At 21.1% G+C, this 12,395-nt stretch overlaps 3 protein-coding genes across 3 annotated transcripts; 2 read left to right on the top strand and 1 right to left on the bottom strand. All coding sequences in view use genetic code 6, as the record gives it.

Moving 5' to 3' along the window:
* Positions 1-21: 21 nt before the first annotated feature.
* On the top strand, positions 22-2,826 carry TTHERM_00399550 (RNA recognition motif protein). The gene is made up of 7 exons (XM_001014027.3): positions 22-212; positions 1,452-1,533; positions 1,678-1,753; positions 1,822-1,848; positions 1,911-1,997; positions 2,087-2,364; positions 2,425-2,826. Exons 1-7 carry the CDS (start codon positions 108-110, stop codon positions 2,532-2,534), a joined length of 765 nt encoding a protein of 254 aa, XP_001014027.3. The 5' UTR covers positions 22-107; the 3' UTR covers positions 2,535-2,826.
* Positions 2,827-4,324: 1,498 nt separating this feature from the next.
* On the bottom strand, positions 4,325-4,996 carry TTHERM_00399560 (hypothetical protein; the record flags this gene model as incomplete). Its single annotated transcript, XM_001014028.2, has 1 exon — positions 4,325-4,996. The coding sequence occupies one exon, from the start codon at positions 4,994-4,996 to the stop codon at positions 4,325-4,327; it is 672 nt and encodes a 223-aa protein (XP_001014028.2).
* A 924-nt stretch (positions 4,997-5,920) lies between these two features.
* On the top strand, positions 5,921-6,674 carry TTHERM_00399570 (hypothetical protein; the record flags this gene model as incomplete). The annotated part of the gene is made up of 3 exons (XM_001014029.2): positions 5,921-5,929; positions 6,006-6,064; positions 6,128-6,674. 3 exons carry the CDS (start codon positions 5,921-5,923, stop codon positions 6,672-6,674), a joined length of 615 nt encoding a protein of 204 aa, XP_001014029.2.
* Between the last annotated feature and the right edge of the window lie 5,721 nt (positions 6,675-12,395).

Genomic DNA, 12,395 nt, shown 5'->3' on the forward strand with positions numbered 1-12,395 from the left:
TTGTTATTTTAAGTAAAAAAATATATTGCTTTTTATAAGTATTTGTTATATAAAAAATATATAAATCAAATAAGATATTAAGAAACATATATTTCAAAAAAAAGGACATGAGCTAGTTTAGTTTATTTGTAGGGAATGTTTCAAAGAATGTAGATTAAAAACGTTTAGAGAAAGAGTTCTCTAAGTTTGGCGAATGCACTGTCGATTTGAGAGTAAATAGAATCATTTTATTAACAAATTTAGCAATAAACTGAAGATTTTTATTTAAAAATTTTTAAACTTTCAATAAAGTGACCCATAAATCAACTACTGCACAAGCAATCAATAAAATACCATCATCTTATTTTATTGATCTTGTAATAATCTAAATAAATCATACATACATACATAATTGCTAACTTCTGAAATTTGAAGCTAAGCACTTTTCAATTTTTCTAAGATTATCTTTGCAGCAGTTCGGAACAAATATTCCTGCCTAGCGATGACTGACCTTCGGGTAGCTTTTCAATAATATCCTCCCATTCTTTATTGCCATCTCCTATATTTAGAGTCAGGCACTTCAAATAATATATCTCATCGCCAGCAGAATTACCCAAAAATATGATTAATAAAAAATCATAAATTGAATTCTGCTTAGATTGCTTTGCTTTATAATTCTCCTTAAAATGAGAGTATCTATCCAACAACCACCCACACACCCTTCCTACCATCTACCAACCCACCAATCGATTCAACCAATCATCAATAATTTTCTATGCTAAGAGAAACATTTGGGTCATGAAAAATCAACAACATCATCATCAACATACCAAGCAACAAGCATCTATCTACCCATCCATCCATCCACCCACCCATTCAACCAACATGTTCATATTCCCCTAGATTAAATACCACCCAAACAGCAAAACAATAAGCTTACCATAATGTAGTAAAATCAACAAAAAATTTCTTTTAATTTAAAATCATCATTGTTGAGAGAAAGAAAGCATAATATATAATATAAATTTTTCAATAAGCAAAACTATTTATATAATATTTAATATTTTCGATATCCAAAAATAGATGCTAATAAATAAATTAGCCATATTAATTGCTTACTTAATCAAATGAATTAAAACATGTATTGTGAAAAAATATTTTTTAAGCAAATTGGATTGATTCATTTTTGCCCTATTTAACTAAAAAATTAAAATTAATAAGCAAAATAAATTAAAATATGATAAAATAAGTAGTAATTAATTATATCAGAAATGGCTATTTTTTATTTATTGATATCATTAAGTAACTTGTTTGATTATAAAAAAGGAGATATATAAAGCTAATTTATCTATTATTACTTTACTTACAAATAAAATAAAAGGAAAATAAATAATTTCTCTTCTTTAATTTTACTTTTTATTAATTTTTACTAAATTGCGATTTAGTAATAATAAATTCAAATTTAATATTAGAGAAAGTACGCATTTGTCTCTTTTAAAGAAGTCAGAGATGCAGAAGATGCCAAAAAGTAGATGCATAAAAAAGATTTAGGAGGTAAGAAATTAAAAATTTACATCCATAGAAGAAAAAAAAATTTCATGATATAAAATAATAATAATTTTGTAATAATTAAACTAATATTTAAGGATTTAAATTAATTATTATTTTATGAGTAATAAATTTATTTACTTATTTTAGGTTTATTGATAACTGTTGAATGGTCTAAGTAATCAGGAAGGTTTGAAGAAAATAGCAGCGGAAGATTTAGAGGAAGGTAAATAAATGAATAATATCAAAACAAAAAAAGTTAACTTTACATTTTCATTTAAATATTTTAAATAGAAGAAGAAGCTCTCGTTCAAGAAGTAGGTAAAATAATAACATTGTTTTAAATATTCACACTTGATGTTGAATATTTTTCTATTTAATAGAAGAAGAAGTTCATCAAGAGATAGAAGTAGAAGAAGAAAAAGATACTCTAGATCAAGATCTTCACGCAGCCATTCATCAGATAGAAAGTTAATAACTAAATAAATAAATAATTTTAATTTTCTAAGCATTTTTGATTAATTAAATATTTAATATTTCTTTCTTTATTTCTTTTTAGAACTTCAAGAAGAAGAGATAGAAGCAGAAGTGGAAGTAGAAGAAGAACTAGAAGAAGCAGCAGAAGTGATAGTCGAAAAAACAGTAGAAAGAGAGATGAAAAAAAAACTAATGGGTCTGATAGAAGAAGAAAAAGATCTGAGTCCTCAAAGAAAAAAAAATCCTCTAGAGATGACAGAAGTCCTAAGAAAGATAGCTCTAGCAAAGATAAGAAGTCAGAAAATGGAAAAAGAAAAGACTCTAGTCTATCTCCTAAAAAATAAATCAGCTCAGAAAATAGTAAAAATTGTATTTATTTGTTGAAAAAATAATATCTTAAAATATTAACAAATTTAAAAGAATCTGAATTAAAAGATTAAGACATTGAAAACAAAGAAAGCACTCAAATTGAGGAATAGACTCAATCTCAATAATAGTAACAACAATAAGAAGAAATTATCAATGAGTGAATCATTTGTAAATTTTTTTGATTAAAATGTGAAACTTACACTTATCCAAACCATAAAAGCAAAAATCTATACTTAAAATTTAAAAATGATTTATTTTACATTCAAAGCTGTATTTTATCTGTATTTATAAAAAAGTTTGTCACCATTATATTTTATTATTAATTTAAGTAGGAGTGCTTTTTTCTTTCTTTCTTTAATTTTATTTATTGTTTTAAAATACATTCTTTAATAACTGCAAATCATCATTTATTCATCTATTAAACATATTTTTATGCGAAAATTATCAAAATGATAAAATTAATGATATTATTTTTTTAAATTGTAATTACAATAGAATAATTTTATCGAAATATCAATTTTTTAATGTTTCTTTTTATTCTATTTTTTCAATTTTATGAATTAAATAATTTATGAAAAGAAAATTAAGATATTAACCAACCTATGATTTAAAACTAAAAGTTACTTTCATTTATATATATTATACTAGAAGAATAATGAAATATTTATTTAAGATACCACTAAAAAAATAAATATTTATGAACTGAAAAACACAATCCATTATTACTCAATAAATAAAAATATTTTCCTTCATGTTTTTTTTCAAACAAACATCAAAATAATTTATAAAACAACAGAAGTTTTTAGAAATGAATCTTAATTTTATGAAAGCTCAAATATGTCAAAAATTTTATTTAAAATATTAGAAAAGTTATTGTAAAAGTATTTTTAGTGATAATTTAATAGATTGAAAATAAATAATTATTTAACTTGTTTGTAGTTAATTAATAAATATTGCAAATAAACTGAGTAATAATAAATTGACACGACCTTAGATTTTGATATAAAAAAGATAAATCCAAGAGGCAAATGTTTAAAAAGTTCTTACTTTTATAAAAGAATTTTAGAATAGGCAAATAAATCAGATAAAAAGCAAAGAGAAATTATTTTATTACCTCACTAAATTATTTAAATTGAAATTTTTATTGATATTATTCCTAAGTAAACTAGTAAGCAGAAAAATCTGCTGCGTTAATCAAGCCTTATTTTTATTATAAAATAAGGTTATAAATTTAAAAAATTTTATAATTCTAGGCTAGGATAATGATCTTACGAGAGTTTGATTATATATTTATGTGGATCAACATACAAAAAGTTATTTTTATAAATATAAACAAAGAAATAATTTCATACGAGTGTATATAAAAAGCCATTTACATTATTTATAAAAGAATAATTATTGTCACCTATATTAATAAAGGTTACTCTAAAATCTTAGTCAATATTCCAGTTTCCCCTCAATATCCCAGGTATTAAAAATTTATAAACAGACAAAAAATGACCATCACGATCCCAGTAGAGTGGGGGATATTGAGTAAGGTTTTATAGTAATATAGAATTTTATAATCAAATATTTAAAAAATATAAGACAATATGAAATAGAGTTTGTATTTTTAAATATTCTTTATTTCCATACTTCATTAGCTTTAATAGAGCATTCTATACACAATATATTTTTAAAAATGAATAGATAAATAAATAAATAATTAGAATTTAAAAAATTAAAAATAGAGAAAGAGAGTAGGAGGAAATAAAATCAATATAAAACCCATTACCTTAACATAATAGCAAAATATAATATTTATTATAAAAATTGTAGCCCATAAAAAACTGATTTAATTGTTAATTTATAAAGGCAAATAAATAATTGCTAAAGTAGACTTGATAGATAGATATATTAAATTTTAAAAGAGTAATGTATTATTAATATTATTATATATTTAAGTTTTATATCAATATATTTTTTTAATAATTGATTTATTTTTCTGGTAAAATCTTATTTACTAACATTATTTTGGATTCTCAATATAATTTAGTAAAAACTAACTTAATTCTTCGTGCTATTTCTTATTTTTTACTTTACTGTTATCTAACCATAATTTGTTAATATTTTTTAAATAGTATTAAAACAAAGGTTTTAAATTTGATTTCTCAACCAAATTTTTAGCCTTCATATTCCATCTTTTTCCTTATTTTTTTAGACTGAATTTAATAAATTTGCATAGATCAGGATAGCCATAGGTGACTTTTGCTAGCTTGCAAAATAATGATTAAATTTTTAAATCCTTTTCATTTTCAACAAATCTCTAGAATGACTTCAAAATATTTTTCATTAGATTGGAATTATTAGTATTAAAAATCATCTAAAAAGTATGCTTGCTTGAATCACATTTATCCACCATTTAACTATCTTCACTCTTGAGAATCTCTTCGCTCTATTATATATTCATAGAGTTGCATTCAGTTAAACAATTGATATCTTCAGTATTCTGCTAATCTTTTTGTTGTGCAAAGCTTTCTGCAACATCAAGAAATAATTAAATAGAAAAAACTTAATAATAGCTATTAACAGCTTTTTGGCAGCAATTTAATTAGACTTAGTTAAAAATATTACTAATTTACATTGCAATTAATATTAATGATCAAATTTTGTTTCCCGTATTTCTTGTTTTTATTTTGTTTTTTTACTTTTTAATTATTGATCATGAATGATTTGTTCAGTATTTAACCAATTACCTTCCTTCCTGTATATAATTGAAAATTTGCCCATCTTTCTCATTCAACACTTTTTTCCCACTTCTCATTCAATTTAGTATACTTCTTAGAGTTTACATATTCATTCTGCAAGTGTGATAAATGAATTATTAAGCACATTTTTTAAATTAAGATTAGTTTTTCAAAAAAACAGTACAATTTTTTTCAGGATTATGTCTAATAAATATTATTAGTTAACAAATTTATCTAAGTAAAGTAGTAATAAACTATCTTATAAATTTATTTTATTATTAAGTTACAAAAATTTATCTCAATTATACAATTATTAAACATTTTAATATTTTAATGTGTATAAGTTTATTTAATCTAAAAACAATTAAGTTAAAATATAAAATTTTTAATCTTTTTTTTTTTTCCACATATTTTATTATTCTCAAAATAACCGATCTTCCAGATCAATCTATAATATATTTATATTTATTAAGCTATAATTTAAAAATTATTCTTATCTATATCAATTATCCTCATCATAAACATCAATCTATTAAATAATTTATCAATATTTTTAAAAAAATTATCTAATTTAATTCCATTTTACTATATCTATCATCCAAATTATCAATATTAATCCAAAAAACGAGATACATAAAAAGGTATAGGAGCTAAGAAATTAAAACTTACTTTAATTTATTTCAAAAATAAAAATGTTTATAATATCAAAATTATAGTTAGTTTTTTTAATAAATGAACAAATACTTAAGGATTTATTATTAATTATTATTTTATATATAGTAAATTTAGTTAATTATTCCTAGTTTTATTGTAGCTGCTGAATGATCTAAGTAATCAGGAAGTTTTGAAGAAAATTGCAGCTGAAGATTTAAAGGAACTTAAATAATAAATACCCATACAAAATAGTTAGTTCTACAATTGAATTTAATTAAACTAAATAGAAGAAGCTCTCACTCTTTTAGCAGGTCAAATAATAAAATTTTTTTATATATTCACACTTCATGCTGAAAATTTTTCGATTACAAAAGATCAAGATCTTCAAGCAGCCATTCATCAGGTAGTAATTATTACCTAAATAAAAATTTTTAATTATCGAAACATTTTTCATAATTTAATTGTTCAATTTTTATTTGTTCTTTAGAACTTCGAGAAGAAAAGATAGAAGCAGAAGCGAAAGTAGAAGAGGGATTATAAGAAGCAGCAAAAGTGGTTGTCGAAAAAATAGTAGAAAGAGGGATGGAAAAAACTAACAGCTCATATAGGAGAAGAAAAATATCTGAGTCATAAAGAAAAAAATCCACTAAAAATGACAGAAACCCTAAGAAGGCAGCCCTAGTAAAGATAAGAAATCAGAAAATTAAAAAAGAAAGGATTCTAGTCTATCTCCTAAAAAATAAACCAGCTAGGGAATAGTAAAAATTACATTTGTTTATTAAAAAAATAATAACTGAAAGTATCAATCAATTTTATAAGAATCTCATTAAAAAGATTAAGATATTTAAAATAAAGAAAGCACTCAAATGGGGAGAAAGAATCTACCTCGAATAATCGTAACAGTAATAAGAAGAAAAGTGAATAATTTATAAATTTTTTTGAAATACGCTCACACAAACCCAACAAAGATATACAAATTTTAAAGTGATTTCTTTTAGATCCAAAGTGGTGGTATTTTTATAGTACTTATAAAAAAGTTAGTTGTCAGTCAGTCGCCTTTATATTTTATAGTTAATTTATGAAAGATTGATTTTTACATTCGTTGTTTATTTACTGTTTGAAAATTTCCACTTCAATAATTACTTTTAATTTCCTTTTCATCTTATTTTATAATTATAAATTCTCAAAACACAAACATTTAACATGAATTCTACTTCAAAAAAAATGAAATATTTAAGATATTGCTACAAAAATAAATATATAAGAACTCTTATTTAAATAATCCATCATGATTTAACGAATAAAAATGTAGTCTTAAAAGTTTATTATGAATAAACCATAATTTTTTAACAATTATTTATTAAGATTATAGTTTTTACCTAGTTGTTTATTGAGAGAAAGATGAAGACAATAATATAATCTTCAATTTATTATTTTGCTTAGAAATTAGTAAAAATATATAAGAAAGATTTAAAAAAATTAAATCCATCACCATATATTTATTATAGCTATTTGATTTAAACTTTTATAATATCTATTCTTAATATTAATAGATTCAAGTATTGTAAAAATTATAATAAAATTTACTTTCCCCACCTCTTTTGATACTAATTAATATTATTGAAATTATATTGAAAAAAAATTTGTGAAGATCAATTTATTATTCGGTAAAAAATAAAAAAAAACATAAGGAATCAAAAAATTCTTCAAGTAAATTCAATCAATTTATTGTAAATTAAGTTGAATAATGAAAAATTCATTCTCCCTCCAATATTTTTAAATAATATTAAATGTTTTTGAACAATTTAAAGGAATTTAATCAGTATTTATATGGAGAATATACAAATTTTATATATCAAAACACTTTATCAAAAAAATTTTTTAATGAATCACTTTAAGATAAAAATACAGCTATTATAAATTCGTTGAAAAAGTATTTTTAAATGTAACTTAATTTATTGAAAACTCTAATATCACAAATATTTCATTTAAAAGATAAGGAAAGCTATATAGCTAAGAATGCTTAGTGAAAATTTAATAGACTTATAATGAATTAGCATTTAACTTGCAAATATTTTGTTAATTAATATTACAACAAAGTAATAATATTAGCGATTATCACAAGTAATGATCAATTAAAACACAACATTAAATTTTTGATATAAAATAGATAAATCCAAGAAACTTACAAGTTAAAAAGTCCTTTATTTGACAAAAAAATTAATAAAATAGGCAGATAAATAAGATATAAAGTAAAGAAAATTATTGGGTGAGCAGGTTTAATTAATAGGGGTTTTTTTAAGCATAGTTTACTATATATCCTTCATTTCCATCATAATTTAATAGAGAAATTTTAGATAGAATATATTTAAAAAAGTAAATAGAAAGATAAGTAATCAGTAATTAAAAAAATAAAAGTTTAAGTGAGAGATATAGAAATGTAATAAAATCAATCTAAAATATCATATTTTAATTTTGAATAATAAATTTAATTATTTTTTATAGCGAAAATAATCCATAAGTAATTGATTTGACTTTTTAATTATCTTTATAAAGGGAAATAAATACAAATTAATTTAGAAAGTAAGTAGATAGATAGATTCACTAACTGACTGAGTACATTAAATTATGATAAAATTAAATATTATAAATGTTTTTTGAAATTTAAATAAATTTTGTATCAACATATTTTTTAAATAATTAATTCATTTCTTTTTCTGATAAAGTCTTCTTTCATTTACTTTGCTATTTATCTTTAGACAGTAAAATCTATTTTTAAAAATAATGTAAAAAGTTAAAGTTTACAAAAAGGGTCCCTTTATTTTCAACTAATAACAGTTTTTTATATCACTTAGATAAATAAACCATCCTAAAAAGTACCAAATAATGAATACTCTATTACCATTACTATTTTAGTTGAGGTACTAACTACAAAAAATGTTTAGATTAAAGAGTATTATTTCAGAATTCTCTTAACAAGATTTATAGAATAACAAAAAGTTATGAAATAACCATATATATAATTCATAAGTATAGTATGGTGGGACAATAATTAATTTTTGATTTTATAATAATTTTTGTTATATATATATATGCAGATAAATCAGATAAAAAGCAAAGATAAATTAATGGGTAACCCCGCAAATTTTTTAGATTGAAATTTAAAAAAATTAATTAATTGGTATTACTCATAAATAAAGTAAACTAATAAGCAGCGTAATTTGCTGCTTACATCAAGACTTTTTTTATTATAAAATAAGGTAAAAATTCTATAAATTTTATAAAATTTAGCATGAATAAAGATCTTTAGAGAGTTTAATTATATAATCTATGTGGATTAGCATAGAAAAAGCTATTTTTATAATTATAAATAAAGAAAGAATTTCATAAGCATCTATTAAAGAAACTATTTTAATTTTATAAAAGAATAATTTAATCAGTATATCATCTACTTTTTTTTTAACAATTGATATTGAGTTGTATGGAGGAGGCTTCATAACTAAATATTAAAACAGTATAAGAAAATATGAAATAAAGTTTTATTTATTTTTATATATCCTTTATTTCCATACTTTAATAGAGCAACTTAAGACTGAATATATTTTTTTAAATAAATGGATAAATAAATTAATAATCAGTAGCTAGCAAATTAAAAATAGAGAAAGAGAGGTGTAGGAAATAAAATCAATTACTAAACAAAATTTAATAATTAATTATAAAGATTATAGTCCATAAGCAACTGATTTAATTTTTTTTTATTAAGCCAAATAAATAATAGCAAAAGTAGGACTTGATGGGAATATTATATAAAAGAGTTAAATATAAATTCATATTGTTAGATAGATAGATATTTAAATTTTGTTTCAATATATTTTTTTAATAATTGATTTCTTTTTCTGGTAAAATTTTATTTCTTAACATGATTTTGGATTCTCTATATATTTTAGTAGAAACTAACTTAATTCTTCATGTTATTTCTTATTTATAACTTTACTGTTATCTAGCCATAATTAGTTAATATTAGTTAAATAGTATTAAAACAAGGGTTTTAAATTTGATTTCTCAACCAAATTTTTAGCCTTCATATTCCATCTTTTTCCTTATTTTTTTAGATTGAATTTAATAAATTTGCATAGCTGAGGATAGCCATAAGTGACTTTGGCTAGCTTGCAAAATTCTTATTAAACTTTTTAGTCCTGTTCATTTTCAACAAATCTCTAGAACGACTTCAAAATATTTTTCATTAGATTGGAATTTTTAGTATTGAAAATCATCTAAAACGCCTGCTTGCTTGAATTACTTTCTTCCAACATCTATCTGTAGAGAAGCTCTTCGCTCTAGTATATATTCATAGAGTCGCATTCAGTTAAAGCATGTATATCTTTAGCAATCGTTTAATCTATTTGTTGTGCAAAGCTCTCAGCAACATCTAGAAACAATTAAATAGTAAAAATTTATTGAGTGTTATTTACAGCTTTTTAGCAGCTATTTAATTAGATTTAGTTAAATATTTTACTAGTTTGCATTGTAATATATAAAAATAATCAAATTTTGTTTCCTGTATTTTTTGTTTTTATTTTGTTTTTTCCTTTTTATTTATTTATTTATAATTTATGATCTCTTTGCTATTTAAACAATTACTTTTCTTCCTGTTTTGAATCACTTAATACTTGTTCATAACTAATTATATCTTTTTTATCCATTAAACAACTTTTTCCCACTACTATTTCAATTTAATATACTTTTCAAGATTTTACATATTCTTCATATGCTAAAAATGAATAATTAAATACATTTTTAAAATTATTATTAGTTGATCACATCAACAATATATTTTTTTCTTCAAATTACGTCATCTAATACATAATTTAGTAAACAGAAGTAAAATAGTAATAAACTCTATAATAAATTTACTTTACTATTAAATCACAATAATTTATCTAAATTATACAATTATTAAACATTTTAATATTTAATTTTATTTAATCTAAAAATAATTAAGCCATATTCTATTATTTTTACTTGCTTTTTTTTCATATTTTTATTCTTTTTAAAATCTATAAATATCAATTATGATGATCATTAACATGAGCCTATCGCATATTTATATTTATCAGACTATAATTTTAAAATTACTCTCTATCTATATCAATCATCCTCAACATCAATCAATCTGATACTTTGTAAATATTTTTTTAAAAATTATCAAATTTAATTCCATCATATTACTTCTATTTTCCTAATTATCAACACTAATCCCAAAAAGTAGATGCATAAAAAAGGTTTAGGAGGTAAGAAATTAAATGTTACTTTAATTTAATTAAAAACGTAAAAAGGTTTATGATTTCAAAATTATATTTAATTTTTTTAATAAATGAACAAATATGTAATGATTTATTGCTAATTATTATTTTATGTATGCTAAATTTATTTAATTATTATAGCTTTATTGATAGCTATTGAATGGTCTGAGTAATAAGTATAGTTTTTTAGAAAAAAGCAGCTGAAGATTTAAAGGAAGGTTAATAATTAATAACCATTCAAAAAGAATTAGTTTTACAATTTAATTTAATTAACTTAAATAGAAGAAGCTCTAATTCTAGAAGCAAATAAAATAAAAAATTCTTTTCTATATTAACACTTGATGTTGAATTTTTTGGGTTACTCCAGATCAAGATCTTAACTTAGCCATTCAACATGTAGAAAGAAAGTAAATATCTAAATAAAAATATTTTAATTTCTTAGCATTTTTCATTAATCAAATATTAAATTTTTCTCATTAAGACATTGAAAACAAAAAAAGCACTCAAATGTAGAAATAGAATCAAAAAATCATAACTGTAATAGGAAGAAATTATCAAAGAATGAATAATTTCTAATTTTTATTCTTAATAAGCTATGAAACTTACACAAACAAACCCAACCAAAATATTTAAATTTAAAATTTAAAAGCGATTTATTTTACATCTAAATTGTATTTATTTTATTATGAACAAAAAAGTTAGTCACCTTTATATTTTGTAATTAACTTATGAAAGTTTTATTTTTTTCATTCGTAAATTTAATTTACTGTTTGAATATATCCTCTTCAATAATTGCATTTCATTGCTTTTTTATCTTATTTATCAATTATAAATTCTCAAAGCCCAAATATTTAACAAAGTGACAAGATTAATAACATTATTATTTAGTGTTTTTTTCATTTTATTTTAACATTTTATGAATTAAATAATTTATGAAAAGAAAATTTAATAAAAAAACATTTATTACTTAAAAACAAAATATATTTTAAAATATAAATTCTACTGCAAAAACAGTGAAATATTTAAGATGTAACAACAAAAATGAATATTTAAGAACTATTATTAAGATAATACATCAAAAATTAATAAATAAAATTGTAATCTTAAAGGTTTTTTTATTTTGTTATATCATGAACAAACCTACATTTTTTTAAAAGTTATTTATTAAGATTAAAATTTTTACATAGTGATTCATAGAAAAAGATGAAGATAATAATATAATTTTGCTTTATTTAGTTTGGAAACTAATAAAAATAATTAAGATAATTGCAAATTTAAATATGCAATTACCAAATATATATTTGGTTTCTAAATTTAAATTGAATTAAAAATTAAAATC

This window comes from Tetrahymena thermophila (assembly GCF_000189635.1).
Source record: "Tetrahymena thermophila SB210 genomic scaffold scf_8254666, whole genome shotgun sequence".
NCBI lineage: Eukaryota > Ciliophora > Oligohymenophorea > Hymenostomatida > Tetrahymenidae > Tetrahymena > Tetrahymena thermophila.